This window comes from Austrofundulus limnaeus, unplaced genomic scaffold (assembly GCF_001266775.1).
Source record: "Austrofundulus limnaeus strain Quisiro unplaced genomic scaffold, Austrofundulus_limnaeus-1.0 Scaffold130, whole genome shotgun sequence".
NCBI lineage: Eukaryota > Metazoa > Chordata > Actinopteri > Cyprinodontiformes > Rivulidae > Austrofundulus > Austrofundulus limnaeus.
The window spans coordinates 1,042,326-1,068,556 of NW_013952532.1; the positions used below are offsets into that span (position 1 = coordinate 1,042,326).

Genomic DNA, 26,231 nt, shown 5'->3' on the forward strand with positions numbered 1-26,231 from the left:
CACACACACACACACACACACACACACACACACACACACACACACACACACACACACACACACACGAAAAGAAAAACTTAAAAGAATATAAGAAGATTACATCCAATTTAAGTTAGGAATTCAAAAACAATACTGACTAAAACTCACTCACTGCTGCCTTCTATAGAAATTCRAACAGTTGTTCAGATGTGCGGTGCATTATATTATCAACAGCAAGCACATTTTGAAGTGYAGCATCAGTTTTACCCAGGCCAAATCATATTTTTAAACTCAGACCCTTACGGTCATTTGTGTCGTGTCCAGAAATGGACAAATTATGTTAGTAACGTAACTATTGTCTTTTGTATTTTAACAAATTCATTTACGTTTTTTTATTATTCATAGAGGGACATCAACAACCAGCTGTTATTTAAAAACCTTGAAGCCTCATYGGAAACAGGATGAATAAAGATGAAACTTTATTCTTTCTCTCACTTGTCAAAAGTACCTCTGAGAAGGCTGTTCCAGCATGAAAATATAAATATAATAGATAATAACTATATAAATACGTTTTAAAGTGGCACACTCATGATTGAAAGCAAAGTTACCTGAACCTCACACTTTTGATTTTCAGACACACTTTTTTTGACCTTTTTTCTGTAATTGTTGCAATCTAAATGTGCACTGCACAAAAGACTGTTAAAATGTAAAAATATTTATTTTACTGTTGTTGTACCAAAACCTGTTTCTATACATACCGTACAACTGTGTCACATGTGTAACAAATCTTAACACTATTTCGGTAGCGTTTGGTCTTGAACGCACCGCTGACCATAAAAGCAGACATTAAATGTGACTGGACAGTCATGTTGAGATGATGTTTCCGTGGACRCGGAAGCGGTAAAGACACGTGTATTCGACTTGACCCCAGTTACTGAGAACTCGCAGCTCCACGAACCGATAAACCACATCGCTCGGCTTCTGGGGTGAGAGCGGTGACAGCACAGGAGCAGAGGAACGAGGAGAGGAAAAAGGGAAAAGCACAAAAAAAAGACAAATATTAAATAACTGCGTGTTGAGCTTTAAAACTTTCTAAATGCGTCTTCACAGTTTTCATACAGAGGAGGAGGTATTTACTCTACATCAGGGCTATTCAACTAAATTGATCCGGGGGCCACAGTTAYTGCTGAATGACAGCTGAGGGGCCGAACATCCAGCAATTAAAGTTATGTAAATAAACCAAGTATTACAAAGATCTGTTACCTTTGAATTAGTTTATTTTGCTGCATTTAATCATGAATACAACATATAGAATCTTAATAAATGTAGTGATAGTAAAACAATATTAAAAACAAAAATAACACMTAATGCCAACTATTTAACACAAATATTATTTTGACATCTCTGACTTGCCTAATTTTTAAAGCAAATTTATTTTAATTTTTACAGTTTTATCTTCAACTGTTTGTAGTTTTAACTGTTTTGGTTGTTCATAGAAATGTTTTTATCAGCTTCTAGCCAAGATTATAACATTTCTGTAGATACCAACATATCTATGTTTAAMTAAAATAACTTTAATTAAAGTAGAAAACCGGGGTTTTGGGCTTAAGAGATGAACTATTTGGTGGACCGAGCTTTGGTCACTTGCGGGCCAGATTTGGCCCATGGGCCACCAGTTGAATAGCCCTGCTTTACATTTTTTAAAATTATTAGGTAAAGAAAACTTGGATATATCRTTTAGGTAGACGTTTAAACTCACAGGCAGCTCAAAAGTCTGAGTTGATTCTCCATCTTCATTATAGGTGAACGTCCCGAGCAGTGTTCCTTCTTCGGTGTCGTTTTTCATCCCCTTGTATAAAAACAAAACAATTGTGTAAAAGTTAAAAACTGCTTGCATCCATACAGTTCCTTTAAAAGACTTTCAATGTCTTTGTTTCTGCTTTTATATCATTTATTCATTTGTGGGCACAGTTCTGTTTGTCAGCTTATTGTGGAACTAGCTTCTGTTGTATAAAACCTCTATTTTTATGCCATTTATCCCAAAATTAAATAAAAACTATCCYCTCTTACAGTTGGAAATTAAACCAATAGAAAACTACAGGTTCATGTCAGTCTTTAACTGGAAGGAGCTGAAGATTTGTGACGCACTATCTTACCGGTTAGCATCAGCTTCCACTAATTTTACACTAAGTTTAGCAGCTTAATGTTAAGCTAAGATTTTAGGCAGATCAGTGGTTAATGATTGAAGCTAACTTTTTGGTTAGCTGTGCCCACCGATGCATTTATTATTACAATGAAATATAAACGCTGGTTTCCCATACACCAGACCAAGGAGACTCACATAGACTTCAAAGTCTTTGGGAGCAGAGTCGATGCGGCCGGTGGGGGAGTTGTAGCGAGGCAGGTGGTCCAGAGTCACATGGGTTATCCTGATGGGATGTGACAGAGAAATCACAAGAGTGCCCTGGACCCCGTGGAACGCCCAACACTTCCCTGGCAGCAGGACTTGGTAACCCTGTTAGAGAAGGAGACAAAAAAAAATGGCAGCGTTAGTAAAACTGCATCGACTCATCTTTGCTGCTGTTGATCTGACATAAAGGAATGTACCTGGATAACAGTGCGGGGGCTTTCAGAGGGATACCAAAGAGGAAAACCGAAAAGAGTCACGCAGGCTGAGCGAATACGATACGTCTCTGAACACCTGGTGCTGACAACACTGGCCCCTGCACACAGAAAAACAACGCATTAAAAGAAAAAACATGTATGGCTTTGTTGAACCTATTAACCTTTCTTAAAATAAAAATATGCTTTTAATTAACAACATCATATTTAAAACCACTTATTTTTTTGTATAATGCTACTAACAAGAAGGACCAACCAGTGGACAAAAAAAAAAAATACAAACTTATGCTGAAAACTTCTGGCTGTTTTATGTCCTAAATATGAAAGAATGCACAGATTATGTGCAAATCAGAGTTGGACAGTTGCAGGATTAATTAAAATTTTTATCCTAACATTTCTGACCTTGCGTTTCCAGAGCAAAGTCGGCCATTTTGTCGGCCATGGGGCGCCCACACTCTGTGCAGCTTCCTTTGTCAGCCAGCCTGATCACATCCTGCTGCTGATACACAAAACTAGTGTGATGTAAGCAAAATATAGATGCACAAACCTACTAACTTACTCATGAATAATCTAAGAGAGCAGAAACGACTCCAACAAGAGCCTTACAGGCTGATCACAGCATTTATTTAAGTACCTTAATGCGATCAGAGAGCCATTTCTCCATGGCCTGTTGGAGCTCTGGGGTGAGCTGATTTTTGATGGGAGGCTCGCTGATGTCAGGACACGGGGTCGGAGGAGGCATCTGCTGGATGGATGACAACTCCTGGGACAGCTGCAGGACAAAGGGAGTCACAATAAATAAATAAATAAATAAATAAATAAATAAACAAACAAACAAACATGCACTGGGTTGGTATAAAAGCGCTGCAAAAACCTTGAAATCATCAATATTTTCACGTCTATATCAACAAGGTTACCTTGGCATTCTGGGCCTCCAAAGTTTGGATTTTGAGGCTGAGACTTGTAGCAGCAGAGCGGCTGTCCGTCTGGTATTCTGCTATCTGCTTGTCCAGCCCAGAAACCTCCTGCTCCACATGCCGCCGGATGTCTGAGTCCACCGCCTCGAGCTTGGCTCTCATAACTTTCACATCCAGCTCTTGTCTCGCCCTCATCTGAACACCACATTTGTCTTTAGTGAGAATTATTTTGTTGGGAAGGAATGAAGTTATCCTAAATATCACAGTTTCATGTAGTTTGTGTTAAAAGTAAATGAAAGTGATTATCTGTTTCTTAGGATTATCTCCAATTAACAACACAGTAAGAAGTAGCTTGGACTTTGGAGCTATTCTTTAAAAAAGATTATGTTCCAAAGGAGTTAAAGGGGTCTTTAAATTCCGATGGGAGAGTTAGCAACAAACAATCGTATGGTGCAGTTTCACTTCAGCAACACTAGATGTCTCTGTAATCAAACCCCAGTTGTGTTGCAATCAGGAGGAATGACAAACTCAACTTGTTTATTATGACACCCCTTAGYAAATACCAGAGATCAATAACCACTGCTTTTTATTATCTACATCTTCCTAAAAGTATGTAGATAATAAAAACAGCAACTTATTTAGAAAGCCCTTTAAAACACCTCCAATTTTTTTTGTAAAAATAAAATTTAATACAGTAAAAACAAATGCTCAACAATAAAATACAAAAAGTACAAAAAACAAAAGAAAAAACATAATAATTTTGACCAATTAGTTGATACGGTAAAATTAGCCTATTTCTTTTTCCATTTAATTGTATCAGTAATTGAATTTACATGTGATTATTCCTCCAGTCATCATAGTGTCTCATTAGCAAATACAGACATAAAACACAAGGTTTTTCACATTGTCACGTTCACATAAACAATGAAACTAATGTAGCTCCCATTTAATACATTTTTATTCAAAATGTACCTTATAGCACTTGTCACTTTTAAAGGTCTGAATAATTAAATTTACAGAGGAAAAGGAAGAAACGCAGGAAGCACAAATTGAAATATACTCTAACCTGAGAGAGAAGATGTTCCTGCTTAAGCTGAAGTTCCACCTGCAACAAATATATTTAAATATATGTTATACTAAAAACACAACTTTTGAMACAAGGTATAAAACTTTAAAACCCTTCTCACACATTTCATTAAGGTTTACTCAAAAGTCTGTAATTTTTGTTCTTTAAACTCAGAGGTACCAAATCAGACTCAATCATAAAAGATCCTATGTTGCAGTTAAGATGCAAATCTTTTATTCACAATGTGACACTGATCAATAAAATAACGTATATATTTTTAAATCAGTTGTGCTAATTGTTGATATGTTGCTTTCGTCTTACCAGAAAATGTTGCATCTTTGCTTCTACAGCAGCAGATATGACAGCAGGATCCTAAAACAAAGAAGACATGTTGAATACAATGGAAGTTACTGGAAAGACACAATATTATTTGGTGAGCAAAGCTAAAATGAAGTGAATTTATTATAAATATAATTTATAGCTTCAACTTTATGCTGAGTGTTCCTTAAAACAGTGTCATTAATTCACTCCACATGTTTGAGTCCCTTTAAAATGTTAAAAATGCAGTTTTCTCATTAATAGGAGGAACCACTGATTCTAAAACAAGCCCTCTTACTAAATCGCTTGTGTTTGACACTGGTTACTTTTACGCAAACTTAGCTAACGTGGGCTGAAGTTCAGTCTTAAAAGCCTTGGTGTACATCTGTTCTCCAGTGAAACTAACTGTTGTGTAGGTGTCTGCATGCAGAAAACATTAACAAGAGAAACTGTTCCATCTGTGACAAACAAACAAACCAAGACAGACACAGAGTCGTACCACAGGTGAATGGAGGATGTTGGGAGGAGGAAGACTGGTGGGGGTAACTGGTTGACTCTGGGGTTCTGTCAGTGATGGGGTCTTTGTGACAGTCGTGTGGGAGATGAAAGAGGTGAACAAAGGGAAGAGCAACCAAATGCCTGGAGGACAAAGTGGGGACAACGCCTTAAGAAAAGCAAATATAAACACACAAAGTCTCAATCACCTAACTCTGACATCAAAAGAAATGTTCAACTTGACTGTGTCACACTCGGTGACCCCAGACTACAAATACAGCACAAAAGCAGAGCTGCTTGAGTCAAAAACATTTTGCGGTGKATCCGAACACCTTTTCTTCTTTCCTGGTGAAAAGAAATCTCCCCAAACGTCTTTTAAAAGTGACATCTTCAAAGCTTGAATGTGTTTAATGTTAATGTTACTTACATAGAAGTAAGAAGAAGAGGAGCAGAACCAGAACACAGGCCTTCTTCATCCTGTTACTGAGCGACTTATTAGCTGCAAGGAAGAGAAACAATGTTTGTTTACAGGGATTTCCTTTAAACCAGAACCAAAAATGACATGAAGCAATTTTAAAAACAAACAAACTGGCATTAGAAAGCAATGTATAATGCTCAGTTACATGTTAAATGTTGGTATTTGCGAACATTTTACAGGAAAACTTTGGCCAAAGAGGATTAAACTGTTCAAACGTGTGCAGACTTGAACAGATAACATACCTGAATCTCTCAGATGAAGCATTTTCAAATGTAACACAACAGCCATTACTGAGGCTGAATCTGCCCAAAACAAACAGATTATTATTCTCTGGTAGCACAAWGAAAAAACACATGATAAAGGAATCCATGATTAGATGTAACATTAGACTTTATTTAATAAACATATTTTAACTGTAAAATAAAGACTGTAAAAATACTGTAGGCTGTTCAGCTTTTATCATTTTTAAACTACAAGTTTAAAAATATATTACACGGATGGGGCCATTTTATTTACACGCAAAGCATTCTGGGTAAATAATGACGTGGATAGGTCCTTGGTGTGAGGCTGCTAAGCGAGCTATAGCCACCCTGAAGGTTAATCTCTGACAATATCTGATGATCGACTCTTTTAAATGAAACCAGAGGGGAGAAGGTAGAAATGACTCAGCCTGTAACTGAAAATATGGATGGAGGACCTCAGTTTAGCTTGTTTGTCGTGCTAGCACCGAGCTAATACATATAAGGCAATATAGCGTCAGCGCTAGCGCAAACGCTAACAGGCTAAGCTGAGGTTCTTCTTCCATGAAGCAGCTCTGTTGTCCTCCATCCATATTTTCAGTTACAGGCTGAGTCATTTCTACCTTCTCCTCTCTGTCAACGCTCTCTGGTTTCATTTAAAAGAGTCGATCATCAGATATTGTCCAAGATTAACCTTCAGGGTGGGGATATACAGTAGCTCGCTCACACCGAGGACCTATCCACATCATCATTTACCTAGAATGCTTTGTGTGTAAATAAAATGGCTCTGTCCGTGTAAAAATATGTTTTTAAAATTTTACAAAACTAAACAGCCTACAGTATTTTTACAGTCTTTATTTTACAGTTAAAATATATGTTTATCAAATAAAGTATAATGTTACAACTAATCTGGGATCCCTATAAGAAAGAGGCGCTCACCCATCAAACTGGAAAAGGCACTCCTGACTCTGCTTCTGTATCCAGGACTGGGAGCCCCACTGCCGGTGCCGCTGGTTTTACCGGTGACTGGTAACGGCTTCCTGTAGGTGCCCTCAGACGACGAGTACCCCGAGCTGTCCACGCCGCTTTGGCCCAGCTCCTTGTTGTTGGCTCTGCAGTGAAGAGCCGGCGCACCGGAGCTGAAGAGGCCAGCGCGAGGGCTCTGCTCTGGGGTGGCTGAGGAGCACCGTGCGGGCGTCTGACAACGGGAGGGTGATGGAGCCAAGGCGGGCCGAGGGGTGGCCGTGGTGGGGGTGTAAGGTACGGTCCTCATGGTGGGCGGAGTCTGACTGCTCGAGGTGCTACTTGTCAGACTCACACCTGTAAGGCACATCAGAGATGAGGATGAACTATAAAATGAGGAGACTAACTTTGTTTTCTTAACAACAGGTTATGATCAATGCAGCTTTTATAGTTATTAGTTTAGTAATAAGGAAATATARTTTACATTTACTGTGCCATCTAAAACTTTAAATTATTTGGTAGTGTAGTCTTCAGTGTCTGGAGGCCGGGGTCATACTTACCTGCAGTGACAGGTGCCTCAGGGCTAACACAACTAGCATTGTTGTTGGCTCTAGTGGGGGTTCGAGAGCCAGATTTCCGATTCCCTGACTTCTTCTTGAAAACCCTAAAGAGCAAAATAGCATTAGGGGGAAAAAAAGACAAAAACTCTTGTGAATGAAGTTGTTAAGCAGATTTGTCATGAAGGATCCTGAATTTGTGTCCCTACACAGAGTAACTTACTTGACAGGGTTTTCTCTGTAGGAAATGGTTGTCACACTGCTTGAATCAGATTCTTCATCTGAATTGTAGTACCCGCCGGACACCAGGCGAGAGCTTCGACGAGACATGGCTGAAACACGACAAACAAGGGTAGGGGGGGGTTGCTTATTATTTTCATTCATCTTTAAAACACATTATTGTCTCTGATTTTGAAATTTTGACAGGTGGTCAACTCAACACAAGTAATTGATGCACATCAAGATACCCTTTTTTACTGATGTAACGGAGAAGTTCAGAACACTGAGCATTTCTAATCTCGTGTCCTTCATCCGAGGGACACAAAGGTTTGAATGAAGCTCAGTGTCTTTTTGGAGAGAGCAATGGGCCCACAGTGATGGGTTCTTTATCCATTCTCACTCATCATAAACCATACTGACGTCTTGTTACCTCCGCCAAGGGCGAGGTAATGTTTTCGGTTGCATGCATGCGTACGTCCGTCCGTCCTTCTGCCTGTGGACAACATTACTCAAAAACTTGWGGACGGATTGTTATGACATTTTTAACAAATGTGGGTGCTGAGCCAAGGAACAGACCTTTAAATTTTGGTGATGTTCCAGATCACGATGCGGATACARGAATTGTTTTTCTTTTAACACTCTGAGATCGGCAAAGCTGTGATGCTTTCACAGGGCTTCCGCAAAAAACAGTGAGCTGGATTGGACAGCATGGACTTCAAACTTTATAAAAGTTATGTTAAAACCACATTTAATGATGAATAATTTTTGCCATAATATGCGCATTTACAGAATGTTTTGTGACCAGGAAGTGCGTGACTGCACCATGAAACCTATTTTTCCCATTTTCTCAAACATGCCACATTTCCGAAACAACCAATCAAAACAATTTCTCGCTACTTGGCTTGTAAACAGAGAGCTGCCAGGCCTCAAAGTTTGGGGATGGTGGGGAGCCAGGAAGCACTTTATAAAGAGAGTCAAACCATTACAAACTCATACAAGGGGATAAAACAGACGTTTTACTCTGTGAAATGTGATTGATGAAACCTTTGGAGCTTAATCCGACACCAGTTTGATGATGAATAACGTTGGGTGATGAGTCTGACTTTTTTTTTTTTTTCCACATTGGACTCCACAGAGAAGAAATCCCTTGCATACTGCCTGCTTAAATGTTTGCCACGTCAGAACTTATTCTGCAAATGTGTTTCCATCKCTGCTTTTGTGCATTAATTCTATTACAGGATGGGGGAAATTGGTCTTGGCGGAGGTTTGCGCTCTCCAAGTGCCTCTAGTTACATCTAGAAYAGAGTATTTCTAAGTAAGTGTGCACCAATTTCCGTGTTCTGGCCGAATACCGATCTTTAAAAAGCCTGACCTGCTGATTCAAACTCTGGCTCATACCGATATTTTTTAACAACTAACACATCAGGTGTTATAAGGTCACAAGACACCTTCAATATTCCAGTCTTATTTTGTTGAAAAACATTGGACAACCCCCTTGAAACAAAACAAAATTGTTTAAACGGTACATAAAGTAGTGATCACAGCAAAGCAAAAGGGGATAGAGGCTGATTTTTAGATCTTTGTAGAGGCAGACGAGAAGTCCATCTTTTACACTGATCTTATCTAAGTGTCATCTGATCTCCGATATTTAAGGAAATTGGCCGGCCGATTTATCAGTGTGCCTCTATTTCTGTCTAATAAGATACAAAGATACTTTTTTTTTCATTTTTACATAGGAAATGGAACAGAAAATTATACCTTCTTTAAACATATTTGCTTTTATAGTTTTTTGTAAGATTTGTCTGCCAGCTTAAACTGGGTGCTTAAAGGGCCATCTCAATAAATAAGATGCAACATTCATATGCCAATTTATTTTTCTAAATATCCCATATCGCTGTTTTTATCTGCAATGAATTACATTTAAATTAGATTCTTGTTTTTTGTTTGTTTATCCATAAATAAAAAGACAGAGAGGTTTAGACACAGCAGGTCCTCTTGCACTGACGGCAATATGCTGCAGTGTTCTGACTCAGCTGCAAGTATGAATAACCAAAGTGTGGTTTTAGAGGAAGCGTCATAGTTTTAGTGGCTACAATATTTTTACACACAAGAAAGAGGAGTGGGGGACAATCAGATGCGTTTAATCTGTAAATTTGGCTTTTATGTGTCACTAAATCCTACATGTTCCTTTTTTACAGGATCATAATGTTTGAATAAAAAATACAAAACAATGTCTTAAAAGTTAGAGAGGCAGGATGAGACTCAAGGGATAAAAATATGCATTCCTGACAAACACCAAAATAAAAATGGTAAAAGTCTGCTGACCCAAAAAAAAAAAAAAAAAAAAAAAAAAACTGCAGAAGAACAAACTACAAGAATAGTTTGTGTGATCATATCAATATATGTGGCCATGCTGAATGCCACAACTTTAAGTCAGGAAACCCTGAAACTTCAAGTTCCACAGCAGCATTGGGTGCTGCAGGATTAGTTTAAGCAGCAGTAAACAACACAGCAGTGGGGGTAGAAGTGGAAATATTTAAAACTGTTACCACAAAATAGTGAAATTCAATATAGAACAGCAATAGCAAGTGTTTTATAATAAGCGGTGATCCAGCAGTCGTAGTAAACATGCTAACAATTAAATAACCAAACAGATGCTTTTGTGGTTAATCTTGGTCTCCTGTAATCCAACTAATACATCCTGCATCTTAAATACTGTCTGAGATTACACAGCAGGAAAACAAAACCGAAGTGTTCAAACACATGAACACACATGTGCCTTTTGAAAAACAGACACAGTTACTATGGTCAGATGCCGATACGTTTAGATTACGTATGAAACACTAGCTAAACAAATCCTGCTTACCTTAACAGACCCAGCATATTTAATATGAAGAAAAATCTTCACATATTAACAAAACTCTACTCATACAAGGAAAGAGTGACGTTCCAGTTTTACTTATCTTGTGGTCATGTTTCTTACAAAGTCTGTAAGAAGGCTAACTTCCAGCCATCGCAAAGATTACATAATCAACAACTTAAGCTGTGAAATCTCATTGGTCAAAGATGTGCTCTTACAGAGCAGATAAGTAGATGAACAGCTCACTAGCTTTACTGCACTGTACCAACACTCTGCACGTTCAACWATACAAACACACAATCTCATTGGTGTTTTCTTATATGTTCATTCTTTAAAAGAAACAATAAGTGTTAAATCAACTGACTAAAATTAACTCAGTTTTGATTAATGCCACTTATAAAAATGTATGAACTGTCTTTTAGTTTCCCATCAAGTGAAGAACTATTAGCAGAGAAGAACTTAAGTTTCATTTGCAACATCCTATTAAGATGTCATTATACTGGTATATGAATAAGACTTACAGCATCTGGTTACTAAACTTTTGCAAAACTTCAGCAAATTTCTAAAATAATCTGGCAAATAAAATGCAAAAGTTAAAGCGATCTCAGAATCTGACAAATGTTAGTCCATCTGGGCGTTAGCCAGCTTTCAGTCAACCATCTTTGCTCAAGTCTCCGTCACTGTTGAAAACGTTTACAGTGTGGGTCATTTCATGGCAATAAGCTTATCGTTTCAGAGGTCTTACCTTGGTTGAAGCTAAGACGCCATGCACTTGGCACGAGTCTGCAGCAGGGCGTACCACAATGACAGAAAAGAGCGGCAGATGATGACAGAAAAGGAAGCAGTGGCAGTCCCTGCCCAAACAGACAGGAAGTTCGTGTGAAAGCACACACACGCACACGGAAACATGGCCTCCCAAACGATTCGTTTGAATAAATTAGCATCTTACAGTGGGGGCTTCTATGTTCGTGCCATCCAGATGGTTTAACTACGCTGATCTATGGCTGACAAACTGGGTTATTCCAAAATCACACATTTTTTAAATTTTCAACCTCCACAGGTTGAACAGAATCAAGTGGGAAACTGAAAAGGATAAAAGCCTAAAATCATGATAGCAAAATATGCAACTTTTTAGTGTTTTTGATGTGAATTATTAGCTTCTAACAGAATTTCTACAACAGTAAAGTATCATATGGGGTGTCGAGACTGTCTGAAGTTTTGTCAATGTTCAAATGTAAACAATCAAAACATGACTGTTGATTATTACAAGTTATGCTGTACACTACATGTGTCAAACTCAAGGCCCATGGCCCAGATGTGGTCCACCACAGGATTTTATGTGGCCCATGAGAGCTTCAAAGACATATTAATGTCTTAAAATAAGCAGATGCTGCTTTAAAGCCAGTGTTGACCACATAGCTACCATAATACTTATTTAACCTGCAAACTATTGGCATACTACCACTAGGTGCAGGTGCACGGGGTTCAAAAGTAGCTGGCGACATTTGCCATGTCACCATTTCACTGCATTTTTGCCAGCTATTTTTGTTGCTGCTCAGTTGTGTTTGGGAAGTGTGAATTTCCGAGTTTCACACTTCGTATTTCTGTATTATTTATTTCACATTTAGTCTGTCATACACATAGTAATCTTTTGTGTTTATAAGAAGAAACGTTAAAATGTTTCTATGCACGAAATGCCATGTAGAGCTCAGCTATTCTTTGGTGGTGGTATTCAGCTGTAGCAWTGAGACTAGGAATGTGACTCTGAGGGCCGTCATAATGCTCAAGTGGCCCTCGGTGAAAAGGAGTTTGATACACCTGCTGTAGGATTGGGCAATATTGGCAAAAAAATTAATCACGATTAATTGTGGTATTTAGCCGATGATTAATTTGACGAGTCCCTGGACGCCCTCATATCCTGGTCACATGACTAATTTAAATCACTGTAGTGGGAAACATTTGCTCTTCATAAAAAAAATCTGTTCCAAATTGTGTCAAAAGTACAGACTTCAGACTATATATCATTTTTTAAATTGTGTTGATAGACCAAGTAAAAACTGAGTTATGATAAATAAATTACAGAACTTTTTTTTAAATGTTTCTCATATTTGAAGCAGACTGACCGAGGAAATCTCCAGTCTGCCTGCCTGGTGGCATTAATTGTATTAATCGTCAAGTGCCAAAAAGTAATCGATTAATGTTTTTCTGCTGATTAATTGCACACGATACGATTATGCCCAGCCCTAACCTGTTGTAGACTTTTGGTAGTGATTGATACGTGTTTAGTGGCTATTTTATCATAGGTGACACAAAATACCAATTTAGCAGCCAGTTTCTGCTCTGGGAGCATAGCAGATTATTTTCAGCAACATGTGGAAGCTCACGYGTATGGTATGACATTTTTACATTTAATCTGCTTCAGCATACTTACATTCCAGTTATTTGAAATCAGTTTACGACTAGATATATTAGTTATTTTTGTTTTTAAGTGAGAAATATATCAGATTCAACTAATGCAAAAAAAGAAAAAAGAAAAACTGCAGACTTATTCATGTTCTATCAACAGAGGTACAGTGGGGAARATAAGTATTTAGTCAGTCACCAATTGTGCAAGTTCTCCCACTTAAAAAGATGAGAGAGGCCTGTAATTGACATCATAGGTAGACCTCAACTATGAGAGACAAAATGTGAAAAAAAATTTGAGAAAATCATTTTGTCTGACTTTTAAAGAATTTTTTTGCAAATAATGGTGGRAAATAAGTATTTGGTCAATAACAAAAGTTCATCTCAATACTTTGTTGGATATCCTTTGTTGGCAATGACAGAGGCCAAACGTTTTCTGTAAGTCTTCACAAGGTTGGCACACACTGTTGCTGGTATGTTGGCCCATTCCTCCATGCAGATCTCCTCTAGAGCAGTGATGTTTTGGGGCTGTCGGCGGGCAACACGGACTTTCAACTCCCTCCAAAGGTTTTCGATGGGGTTGAGATCGGGAGACTGGCTAGGCCACTCCAGGACTTTGAAATGTTTCTTACGAAGCCACTCCTTTGTTGCCCTAGCAGTGTGCTTGGGATCATTGTCATGCTGAAAGACCCAGCCACGTTTCATCTTCATTGCCCTTGCTGATGGAAGGAGGTTTGCACCCAAAATCTCACAATACATGGCCCCATTCATTCTTTCATGTACACGGACCAGTCGTCCTGGTCCCTTTGCAGAGAAACAGCCCCAAAGCATGATGTTGCCACCCCCATGCTTCACAGTTGGTATGGTGTTCTTTGGATGCAACTCCGCATTCACTTTCCTCCAAACACGACGAGTTGTGTTTTTACCAAATAGTTCTACTTTGGTTTCATCTGACCATATGACATTCTCCCAATATTCTTCTGGAACATCCAAATGCTCTCTAGCAAACTTCAGACGTGCCTGGATATGGACTGGCTTAAGCAGGGGGACACGTCTGGCACTGCAAGATCTGAGTCCCTGGCGTCGTAGTGTGTTGCTGATGGTAGCCTTTGTGACATTGGTCCCAGCTTTCTGCAGGTCATTCACTAGATCCCCCCTTGTGGTTCTGGGATTTTTCCTCACCGTTCTTGTGATCATTTTGACCCCACGGGCTGAGATCTTGCGTGGAGCCCCAGATCGAGGGAGATTAGTAGTGGTCTTGTATGTCTTCCATTGTCTGATTATCGCTCCCACAGTAGATTTCTTCACACCAAGCTGCTTGCCTATTGCAGATTCAGTCTTCCCAGCCTGGTGCAGGTCTACAATTCGGTTTCTGGTGTCCTCCGACAGCTCTTTCGTCTTCACCATAGTGGAGTTTGGAGTGTGACTGTTTGAGGTTGTGGGCAGGTGTCTTTTATACTGTTAACGACTTCAAACAGGTGCCATTAATACAGGTAATGAGTGGGGGAAAGAGGAGCCTCTTAAAAAAGAAGTTACAGGTCTGTGACAGCCAGAAATCTTGCTTGTTTTGTAGGTGACCAAATACTTATTTTCCACCATTATTTGCAAAAAAATTCTTTAAAAGTCAGACAAAATGATTTTCTCAAATTTTTTTTCACATTTTGTCTCTCATACTTGAGGTCTACCTATGATGTCAATTACAGGCCTCTCTCATCTTTTTAAGTGGGAGAACTTGCACAATTGGTGACTGACTAAATACTTATTTTCCCCACTGTAATTGAATAGTAGCAATTACTTAATTATCCAGTATTAATGGATGCACTAAACAACAGAGGGATATTTTTAGTTGAAGCATTCGTTACACAGATCCTATGATTAGCACAAAACCAGCAAGAATGGAAAACCGTCAGAAATAAATGGATCCCACAGCAACAACCACCTGAGAAAACACTGCTCTGAGACCATCTTATGATTTCCTTCTTGCTACAACCAGAGGCTTTATCTACGGGTGCAGAGAAGGAAGCAGTTTGGACTTTAATTCTCTCAAATCCTCCCCATCCAATATGAGGCAGCCTAAAGCAGCCTCGCTCAGCACATTTGTTCTCCTGAACCCCTCCTCCATTTTCAAACACCACTGCATGGCGACATTTCCACTTTCACTGCAAAAATACACTTTTTTTTGCATCTTACAAGCACACCTAACACACCAGTAAATGGTGAAATGCAGTATTAGTTGTGTAATGGCTTATAAGGCCACGTCACACTTTTTTTTAAAACCTCAAGATAATCCTCCATATACAGAGCACAATGGTGAATATGACAGAAGCATTCTCTGACAGACAATGGAAGAATTGATTCAGATTCTGGGATCGTGTGCAAAATAAAGACACAAAAGATGCAGTTTATTTAAAAATATTGTAAAAAGCATGTGACATTATAGCTGTACTTCTAAATTTAATCTGAGACAAACATGTTAGGTACACAAACTGACTTCATGAGAAGTGAAAAGGAAACAAAACTAAATAAAAATCAACCCAAATATGCTGCTTCTGTTAGATTTGGAGCAATAAATTCTTACAAGTATATTTCTCTGAGAAAATCTGAAAATAATAAAGACATAAAGACAGTGTTTAACAAAGCCACTTGCAGGAACCAATTGAAATGCAGTATAATCACAATTAGCCGACGGAGCCAAGTTTGTACGATAAACATAATAGCCACCGACTGCACAAGGTGGGGCTTTGTTACTGGTCCAGTGGTGCTGGAKCCTGACTGCTGACACTGGTATTTCACAGACAAAGAGGGGTATACAGCATGGGAGAGCACAGTGAAGAGTGGAAAAAAAGAGAGAGAGCATGAGCTAAAGAGAGAACAGGGACAAAAGCAGTGGAAAAGTGGAGAGAAGAAGAGGAAAGACAGGGCAGAGGGCAGCACAACAGTGAGAAAACATTAGTGGATRAAGGGATAATTTTGCATGCGTGTGAGGTGAGGATGAATGTAAAACTCACAAAAAAAGGGGGTCTTTATGATCGTCTCACAAGCCTGTACAGCTGTGTAGGGATGTTTGTCTGAACGAGTGGGAAAAAAAATGAACAAAGAAAATAAAAACAAAAGAAAACATCCTTGGTAACGAAGGGCAAATGGAGGAAAAAAGGGCAAAGGAGGAAAAAAAATGTGAAGAGTGGGAAGGAGCAGGCTASAGTGGAATGTGGAGAATCGCCCTCAATAAAACCCACAATTGGTTGGTAAATGTTTTAAGTTTGTGGCCAGTGAAATATGACTCAGACCGTTGGAACACATGAATCAATGGTGCRCTCTGGCATCAAACATTTACCCCGAATTATTTCTGAAACAGAAGAAAAGTCTGATGTAGAGTTGTTTAGTTTAGCAGCTGCCTAATAAAAGTCTGTTTATACCAATGTAAACCAGATGTTACCTTTGCATTTTCTTTTTCTTTGCTAATAAAGAGCTGTTTTGTCTACGTTGAGATCTGCAACTCCACCATGCCTTCATGGGCATCTCCTGCCCAAGATTAGGCAATGCTAATGCTAAATTGCTGAAGATTTCTTCCTAACTTGTTTTGTATTAAATATGTTAGAACTTTTGAGCACTTTATWAAAATGTTCCTTTGTGTTGGTTTAAAATATGCTAAGCAGAACAAGTTGTAGTGGGATTCTTGAACAAATATGATGTTTTCCACACTATAAAAAATGAAATGTTGGATTTACTTAACCATGTTATGTTACCTGGTTCCACTTAACTGAGTTGAGTAAATTCAAAGCAGTATACCAGTTTTTTAGCCAAAGAACATGAGCATGTTGCTTTGAATTTACTTAACTCAGTTAAGTGGAACCAGGTAACATAACATGGTTAAGTAAATCCAACATTACATTTTTAGAGTGCATGTTTTAATTTACACTTCTTCAGTCTCATGTTGACTGCTTTGTGTCTCTCTGTGTGACCTTTGTAATAAGTCTGGTATTMGGTAAACAGACTCCTTGAGAAGCTGGAGCTGTTCCTTGGGTAGTTTATTGCAGCCTATGCTGCTACAACAAACTAACTCGGACCTAACACAAGTTTTTGACTTTGTCACATGATGTCATGTGCAAATTCCGCCAGAACTTGAACGGCACACAGTCAAAAATGATGATTTTCAGGGAAAAACACKTTCCTACTTCATATAAGGAATAATAATTAGATAAGACACACGTCTTTTACACTCAGGCTACTATAGTCAACCCTAGAGATAATTCATATTGCTGCAGTAAAATTTGTTTTAAAATATACAAAAACTCGCCTAATTCTTCTTTGCCTACAGCACGTTTTTTTTTTTTTTTTTACAATATTTGGCAACTGATAGCTAAATGAGCACAGGAAATGTATTTAAAGTAACATTTTACAAATTACAGTGGTCCTTGAACGCAGCAGGTAGTTCAACAAAACATCATACACACTCACACAAACAAACAAATAAATAAATAAACAACGTGACGTAAACTGCGAATTTTGTTTAGCCCAAGTCCAATGGCATTAGACGAAATTAAAACTCGTTTACTGCTCGTTCATAACTTACCTCGTTACGCTGTGAAGCCTGGCGTGAGATAAACAAAACAACAGTTGCCAGCCGGCAGGCAACTGTCAAATTCTCAGGAAATGATATAATCCTCTCTTCTGAAAACGCAATCCTCCGAACTTCGCTTAAAACATCGCCATCACGCGCAAATATGTGCTAAAAATACACAAAGCGCAAGTTTTCTTTTGATAAATTCCCACAAGTTAGGTATTATTTTGGGTCTCATGACCGCAGACTGCAGCGGTGACGGAAACCAAGCGGTGCTCGCGCTGCAGGCGCTCAACACATTAGTGACTGTCAATCACACCAGATGAGACAACTTCCGGTAGAGGTTTTCAAAATAAAGTTCTTCATTGTTATAACCCGCTAACAGAGTTCAACAACAACAACAACAACAACAAACAACAACAACAACAACAACAACAACAACAACAACAACAAAGTAATGGTGTCTACGGAAGCCGAGAGCGGCCGTTTTACACTCATAATTATTTTCCATTGTTTTCTTGTTATCACTAAAAAAAAATGGAGTGTTTTCTCGAGTCAGCAAGTTWATTTCCAGATGGTTTTCATCTTGTGTATCATTCAGTAATCATGGAGATGGCCTGGTCCCATCGATGATTTTTTCTTTATGCTAAAAATATAAAGGCTCTGGAAATGTTTTGAACAGAAAACCACCTTTGAGCAGTTTTTAAAATTGCATTTTTTTTTACTTCATACACAACCATGTTGATCATAGACATTATATACATATAAAAACACTTTGAAAGTTATACAAATCGTATGGTGCCTATCTAGCGATATTAGACAAAATAAATAATGTGTGGCCACACTAACTTCCTTCAGTAGCAGGATGGTTATATGGAGCTGACAGTTTTAGAGTGACACTGTTTATTTATGAGTAAAAATAAATATACTCTGCTTTTGTGTTCAAGAGTAGCTTTGTTGTTATTATCAGGACGACTGTAATGTCAAAAAAAATACTATGGCAGGCTGGATGAGCTTGATGAAGCTGGACATGTCACTGTGGGTAATGCAACATGAAATAGGGTCTCTCAACACTTTTAAAAAGCCATTCTACTCTCTGAGCTGCTATTAATTTGCTAGGTGCAGTAGGCTTAGTTCACATGTATGGCCTTGGCCATCCATTGTATGTAAATTTGATTAGTCCCTTACAAGCTTCTTTGGATCAACACTTGCTCACGTGCACAGGGACAGTATGCTGAAATAAGAGTAACGTTTGTTTATTTCATATTGAGATCGTAATAGTAACATGTTACATAAATATAACATGGAGGTAAGTTGCAGTTTGTGAGACAACAACTCTATTTTGTGTTTTCTTATGATTTTATAGTCACAAAGTCATTTTTTAGCAGCAATAGTTACCTGAGGGATCCAGCAGATCCCTTCAGTCATTTCATACAATCTGAATGAAGTTTGTCTTCTTACTATAAAACTCCCAAAATAAAGAAACTCTGCACAAACATCGCTAAGAAAAGTAACTAAAATTTTCAGAGAATGTAGAGTAAAAAGTATGATCTTTATTGTTAAAGTTAGGTATAAACAAAATTTTTCCCAAAAAATGCTAAAAGTACAAATTTTAAAAAACAGTGAGCACAGTACTTAAAGTGATCCACGGTTGTTTGTAACATTGAACTTTATCTGATAAACATTTATTCTAAATGCAAAATAATGTCTGTAAAAATAAGTAAGGTTGTTTAACTTTTATCATTTTTATATTCTTAAAAATATATTACACGGGCCAAGCCATTTTACCGGGCAAATGATGACGTCGACTAGGTCATCGGTGCGAGGCTGCTAGCAAGCTTTATTTTTTATCTACCCTGAAAGTTGTTAATCCTGGACAATGTCTGTCCCTTTCTCTCCTTTCCAGGAGGAGAAAAGAAAGGCTTAATAAATAGACAGACAAAGTCAGCTGTCAATCACAATAAGCAGCAGCAGTGCAGTCCATCCTTTTACATTTATCCATTATGGCTCCACTCCTTAAGTTGCACGAAGCAAACAAGCTGTTTTTTTACCACACAATTTTATTTGAAGACCTCTAAATCTGGGGTTTGTAGTTATTTGTAGTACATGTACGCTGACATTAAAATAATAGGTGTTACAATAAACTAAAAATACTTCTGTAAAAAGCAATTTAACAAAGTTTATTTGGTAGAAATGTATTAATAAAACAAAGGGAGTAAAAATCTTAAATGCTCTAACTTAGGTCTTAAATGAGTCCATGTTGAAGTCAGGATCTAAACAAAGTCCTCCAATAGTGCTGAAACATGTCTACCCAGTGTATATAAGGCATCACAATTGGGATAAAGTTATTCTTCTTACAACTGGTAGCTGCTTATCTGCATTTGCTGAATAGTAGTGGTGTGTAATTCCACAATTTGTCAGTGGAACAAAATAAACTCAAACTACACAAACATGAACAAAAAAGTAACTAGTGACTAAAGCCTTAGGAGGAATGTAGTGGAGTAAAAAGTATGATTGTTATCATTAAAATATATGTTGTGTGTGAATGACAATAAATGATTCTGAAATTCTGACGTTTTCCCAAAACAAGAACTACTCTAAAGTAGCCTATAAATGCTCAAAAACAGTACTTCCAGTACTCAAGTAAATTTACTTCATTACTGACCAGTTGTGATTCTGAGACAGGTATTATTTGGTCTACAACATCTGTTTGTGTTGAAATGGTCTCCTTAGTTCTACCCCATAAGGCCAAGTTGTCAGCAGCGTACTTTTAACAGGATAGATGGCGCCCTCTAGCGGCAGTAGCTGGTCCTAACTCAAAATTTTGACATTTCTTAACAATGCATTGCATCTGTGTGACAAAAGTTATTATATTCTCTTTGAAACCAGTTTAAAACTGTTTATTATCACCTATTAGGGKGACTAGTTCAGCATTTTTCCTTTGTCCCAGTGTTCCACAAGATGAAACAATGTCCCACATYTGACTGAGTCAAATCATGAAAAGTCAGAAAAAGGAATGACAATCAACAATTGTTATTTAGTGGCTGCAAAATGCTTCTTCATTTAATAATAAAAATGCACAGAACACAGCATTTAGATGAACGAACAACAAGGAGTATTAATTAGACAAAAATATGCAAAGAATTGCACGTAAAGATCGTCTTAAGAGCATTTTCATTGGTAGAGTCTGTTGTTGATTTAACATACAGTTCCACATCCTTAATAAAAAGAAAAAAAACATGTTTTTTTAATAATACATTTACATTTATGTAGAATTTACCCAAAATAATTAACAAGTTTATCGTAAAAAAGCATTTAGCATCCTTTCTAGAAAAACAAAATAAAATATTTTCCCAACGTAATGGAAAATCTCTCAAAATATGGTTATTAATAAACCTACTAAACTCCTTCCAAAACTTTAATGTGAAAGGGCAGTGCCAAAAAASACCTGTCACAGTTTCTGGAAGGCCATCACAAAAAATAGAATTAATATTTATGTCTCTTTTAAATTTTACCATAGAGTATGTAGCAGGGTAAATTTTATGAAGAATTTTAAATGACACTTCCTTCACTTTATTTACAATTAAATATCTATGGGGATCATTTAGATATTTTTCCAGATGATATTGGGGATAAAACGGCTCCAATAAGAAGATGTTACATAAGGAGTAGAGACAACGATTTGTTGAAACAACTTGTGTTTTCCTTTTTTGTTCCTACCGTGGACCTGTGAAAAGCAGATTTTTCCCACTGATGACTCAGCTGRACCAGGGAGGGCAACTGGAACAGATAGAGAATTGTTAGTGTTTTTAACAGCATCAAAGYGCCTGAGGGTATAGCATTAACAACCAGTGAGAATTCCTGGAGACTAACTGGAAGATTATATAGTGAGYGAAATTCATTKTAACWGAGTAGTCGTCCCTCTCCATTAACCAGCTGAGCCACCAGTAGGATCCCATTTCTAACCCAAGTCTCAAGAAAGAGTGATCTGTTTTTAAATAAAATATCTCTGTTCCAAGATATTTGTGTGGTGAGAAGTTGTGTTTGGAAATGAGGGTCCATGCCAAGACCACCTGCTTATGGAAGGATGAAAGTTTTACAGGAAGTTTTTCAACATCATAATTACAATTTAAAATTAAGTTAAAGTCACCAAAGTGCAGGGAAATGTGACAAGGTTCCAAACAGAAGTCGGATTCTTAAGAAAACGTTTAGCCCAATTAATTCTGATTAATCTTGAATGTGTTATTTAGGATCCAGAAGTCCAGAAAACTGAGCCCACCTGATTCGTAATCATTCATAATAACAGTTTTTCTAATATAATGTGTACGGTTTTTTCATATAAAATTAAAGAGCATGCACGGTCAATATCTTTACTAATTTTGTTATCTAAATATAAGGAGAGAGCAGCATATGCCATTCTGGATAATCCTTCAGCTTTGGTAATCAACATTCTACCTTACAGAGAAAGGTCCCTCTGCAACCAGCGGTTTAGTTTATTTTTGGTTTTCTGTATAGTTGGTGTAAAATTAGACGAGCATCTTAATTTTTGGTCTTTAGCAATTAAAAGTCCTAAATAAGTGATTTCTTGTTTAACAGGGTTGTTAAAGATAACATTTGCTAGACAGTTTTTAATTGCTAGCAATTCACTTTTTTTTAGTTTAAGCATTAACCGGAAGCCTTGGTAAAGGCACTAATCACATCTAAGGCAATTTGGATCTGGTTTTTATTCCTCAAAAAGACTGCAGTGTCATCATAATCTCTTTGTTAGTTACAGTGATTCMTTGTACAGCACTATTAGAGATATGAGTTGTAAGAATTTGTGAACAAAGTAAGAACAAATATGGTGAAATAAGACATCCTTGGTGAATACCACATTTTAGGTCAAATCCATTGGTGGAGCCATTTGGCATGTTAATAGAACAATAGCTATTGGAGTATAAGGYTTTGACAGCGTTACAAAACATATTTCCAAAACCAAATTTTTCTAAAGACTGAAAAATAAACTGATGTTCGTTTGTGTCAAATGYTTTATAAAAATCCAAGAAGAGAATATAACTATCATCAGGTACCAAATCTGAGTAATCAAGTAGGTCTAAAACTAGTCTGATTGTTAGAGATGTGTCTTTCACATAAAGCCTACTGTGTCTCATCAATAACTGCATCTAAAACCTCTTTAATTCTATTAGCAATATTAAAGCCATAATTTTATAATCATTATTATTAAGTAAAGTTATAGGTCTCCAATTATCAATAAAAAGTMGGTCTTTATTTGGTTTTGGAATGAGTGTTATAAGTCCTTGAGTAAGTGTAGGATGGACAGTGTTACTCTCCGTACTTTCTAGGAATACCTGTAAGAGAAAYGGAGCTATATGATTCTCTCAGCAGATAAACTGTCTGTGATTTGTTAGCCTTAAGTGCAGTAAYGCATTAGATTTCCTCCACTGTAAAAGGGCTGTCACAATCATTTCTATCTTCCACATTATTAGTTTTTAATTTTTGAATATAGTTAAGAAATTTTATTGAAATTCTATCATTGAATTTTGAGCTGTATAAGTCAGAGTACAATTTGGCAAGGTTGAAATTTGTATAGGATTGTTGGAAATAGAGTCATTAATGTTTAGTTGATAAATAAAATTTGTTTTTGATCTGTGTTGTTCCAAGTCTGAAAAAGTAAGCAGAATTGTGCGCTCCCTCTTCGAGCCATCTCTTCCAGGACCTGATAAAGGCACCTTCAGATTTGTGTTGGTATAAGCTGTCCAGTTTGTTTTGAAGTTCTATTAAATTTAACTTATCTTCCTCCAAGATTTTTTCTGGGGATTTCTGGTGGTTACGTGTAATCTTCTTATTTACTGCTTGCTCTTTTGCTTTCCTCAATTTAGAAACTCGACTCCCATATTGTCAACATTGCCAGCATTGTTTCAACTTTGAAAAGTTCCCATCTGCTGCAGAAGGACCTCTCCCTGTTAGACTTGTTCCAATAATAAATGATTAATTTATTTATTTGAACTTTAACCATCTCATGTTTTAACAAGGAATTATTCAGTTTCCAGTAAGAGCATTTGTAACATTTATTAATAGCACAAATTTGGATACTTATATGAAAAGCTCTATGATCTGTAAGAGGGGTGGCAAGTATAAGAACAGCAATGCTATTTTCATTAGTTTGATTAGAGACGAGCCAGAAATCAATATGAGATTGTTTGGATCCTGTTTTATTGCTACAGATAAACATTTTGTCATCTGGAAATTTTTCTCTCCAAATATCCATAATATTAAATTTCTCCATAAGGTTTTTTTAAAATTTGTATTGTCTGAGGTCTGCTGCCTTGGAGGCCATCTATCGATTGTATTATCTAAGGCAATATTGAGCCTGGGTATTTGGAAAGCAAGAATGTAATTCTTTCATCTAATGCAGTAGTGTCCAAAAGGGCCGGTGTCCTGCATGTTTTAGGTGCTGCTCTGGTTCAACACAGCTGAACCTGAGGAGTGCCTAATTATTAGGCTTTTTGCAGACCTTGATGGCATACCGAGGAGGCCTACTGAAACATACAACTACAGTATATTTCAGAGTTAGAGTGAAGTTTAGTGAGTTATTTTTAGTGTCTTTGGCTACGTTCACACTGCAGGCAAATCCAACCCAAATCCGATTTTTTTGACCCATCTGACTCATATCTGATTTTTTTATGACAGTCTGAACGCGACAAATCCGATTTTTTCTAATCCGACCCAGGCCGTGTCAGTATGTGGTTTTAAATCGGATATATATCTGATGTTTTCAAAGTGACTGCAGTGTGAACGCTCATGTCACATTCATCTGACTTTTTCATCAGGAGGAGGGGGTGAAGGATCGATAAGACACTAACCTCAAGTCTCGCTGTTTAAATCTGTAGCTCCGTGTGTTTACAGCTCCAAAACACAAGTCCAGTTGCTTCATCTTTTTACTWTTCATTTTCCACGTAGATAGTATGATAATAACGATGTCCAACCTGGGTTGCGGAGAGTATCGATCCTAAAGTTCGATACTCGGTCGATACTTTTTTCCAGCTCGTAGTTTTGTTCAAAAAAAAAAAAAATGCTTCACTGGAGCATCCCGGTCAGAGGCAGGTTCAGATATAAACACTGAACTAAAGAAGCAGGTCAGATAATTATTTAATCGGCTCTGATTAAACAACTTCCAATTCGATGTGCTGTCCATGCTAGCTCTGTAAACAAACAAGCCGGCTGATGAGACGTCACGTCTTTTACTGCGCATGCGTCACATCAGTGCTGTGTAGCGTTCACACGGGGGTCTGATGCAGGTCACATTTAAAATGTAATGTGAACKTTCACACAAAAAGATCGGATTTTTTCAAAAAATCGGAACTGAGCATTAAGACATGCAGTGTGAACGTAGCCTTTGATACAAAAAATTATGCGATGAACGTGGAGCTCTAGCTGCAGCTGCGGACAGATGGACTGAGTCGCAGTCAGAACCTTTGCAGAGAGGAGGGAAGCTCAAAGACAGAGATGGAGGAAAAACAGTCTGAGACGGAGTGAGGACTTTGACGAWGAAGTAAACGATTCACTATTTTGATTATAAGAGGAAAGAGAAGACGATGAAGCATCGAGCGGACTACCGGGGAGATCTTCGGTCCGGAGGTGCTCACTCTGTGCTAACTACAGCAAACAGCAGATGAAAGCCTGTAAACTTTTGGAGGCATAGGACTTTTTATTGAGCAGGTGGATCCACATCCTCAGTACCAAACGGCTCCACAATCCTTTGCCAGTGTTTGTTCTGATATTTATTATTTTCTAAATTGAAATTATTACAATTTTATGAGTTGGTTGATTATAATATCTTGCAGATTATGCATAAGGCTCATACATTTTTAACTTTAAACATTCAGTTATATTTTGTTAAGAGAGAAAGTTTATATAATGTTAAGGGACTTGAGATGTTTATAAAACCTAAAATTCGAACAAATTTGAAGGATCCATGTACTTCAGTTCCAGGAATAAGACTGTGGAATAATCTGGAAAGTGATTATAAAAAAGTTAAAATAAGTTTAATGTATATCAAAAGTTGTTGTTTGAAAAGGAATTGAAGTTTTTATTTTTGTTTTGTTTTTTTGATTATTATTGTTTGAAATTAATTTTGGGGAAAAAAGGGGCAGATATAAGATTTATTTCTTCTTTCTGCCTCCTTTCATTTCAAGTGTGATTTTTTTTCTTTATTGTGTATAAAATTTTTTATATGAAATGAATAAATAAATTAAAAAATATATTTTTTATGTTAAGATTATGCTAGCATTAGCCGCTATAATGTCAACAAACATCCAGCACCTATAACAACACAGAACGCGGACAGCCTAAATCCAGAAGAGATCCACATTAAACTACCAGTAACACTCACTATTAAATAAATRACCATTTTATAACAACCTACTGCTTTATAAACAAACCCCTAAAACAAGTTAGCAGCTAACATACCTCAGAATGAAGTGGTTCGGATTAGGGTAGACACCTGCATCCTGCTCCTCCAGACCGCAGATGGTTTAAAATCCCCTTTTTACAT

General features: G+C 37.4%; 1 protein-coding gene across 4 annotated transcripts; it reads right to left on the reverse strand.

The window, feature by feature from the left end:
- Window positions 1–366: 366 nt before the first annotated feature.
- sun2 (Sad1 and UNC84 domain containing 2) lies at window positions 367–26,231 on the reverse strand. 4 transcript variants are annotated; one of them, XM_014015528.1, is made up of 16 exons: window positions 26,147–26,231; window positions 7,858–7,966; window positions 7,638–7,741; window positions 7,054–7,434; window positions 6,118–6,177; window positions 5,825–5,896; window positions 5,402–5,541; window positions 4,906–4,956; window positions 4,585–4,623; window positions 3,519–3,713; window positions 3,236–3,373; window positions 3,004–3,097; window positions 2,587–2,702; window positions 2,321–2,494; window positions 1,739–1,828; window positions 367–960 (listed from the first exon to the last, which is right to left on the reverse strand). In XM_014015528.1, the coding sequence occupies exons 2-16, from the start codon at window positions 7,962–7,964 to the stop codon at window positions 844–846; spliced, it is 1,878 nt and encodes a 625-aa protein (XP_013870982.1). In that variant the 5' UTR covers window positions 7,965–7,966; window positions 26,147–26,231; the 3' UTR covers window positions 367–843. The 4 variants fall into 4 exon arrangements, with proteins under 4 accessions (XP_013870982.1, XP_013870983.1, XP_013870980.1 ...); XM_014015529.1 differs by having other exon boundaries at window positions 367–957; window positions 3,004–3,100; XM_014015526.1 differs by having other exon boundaries at window positions 3,004–3,100.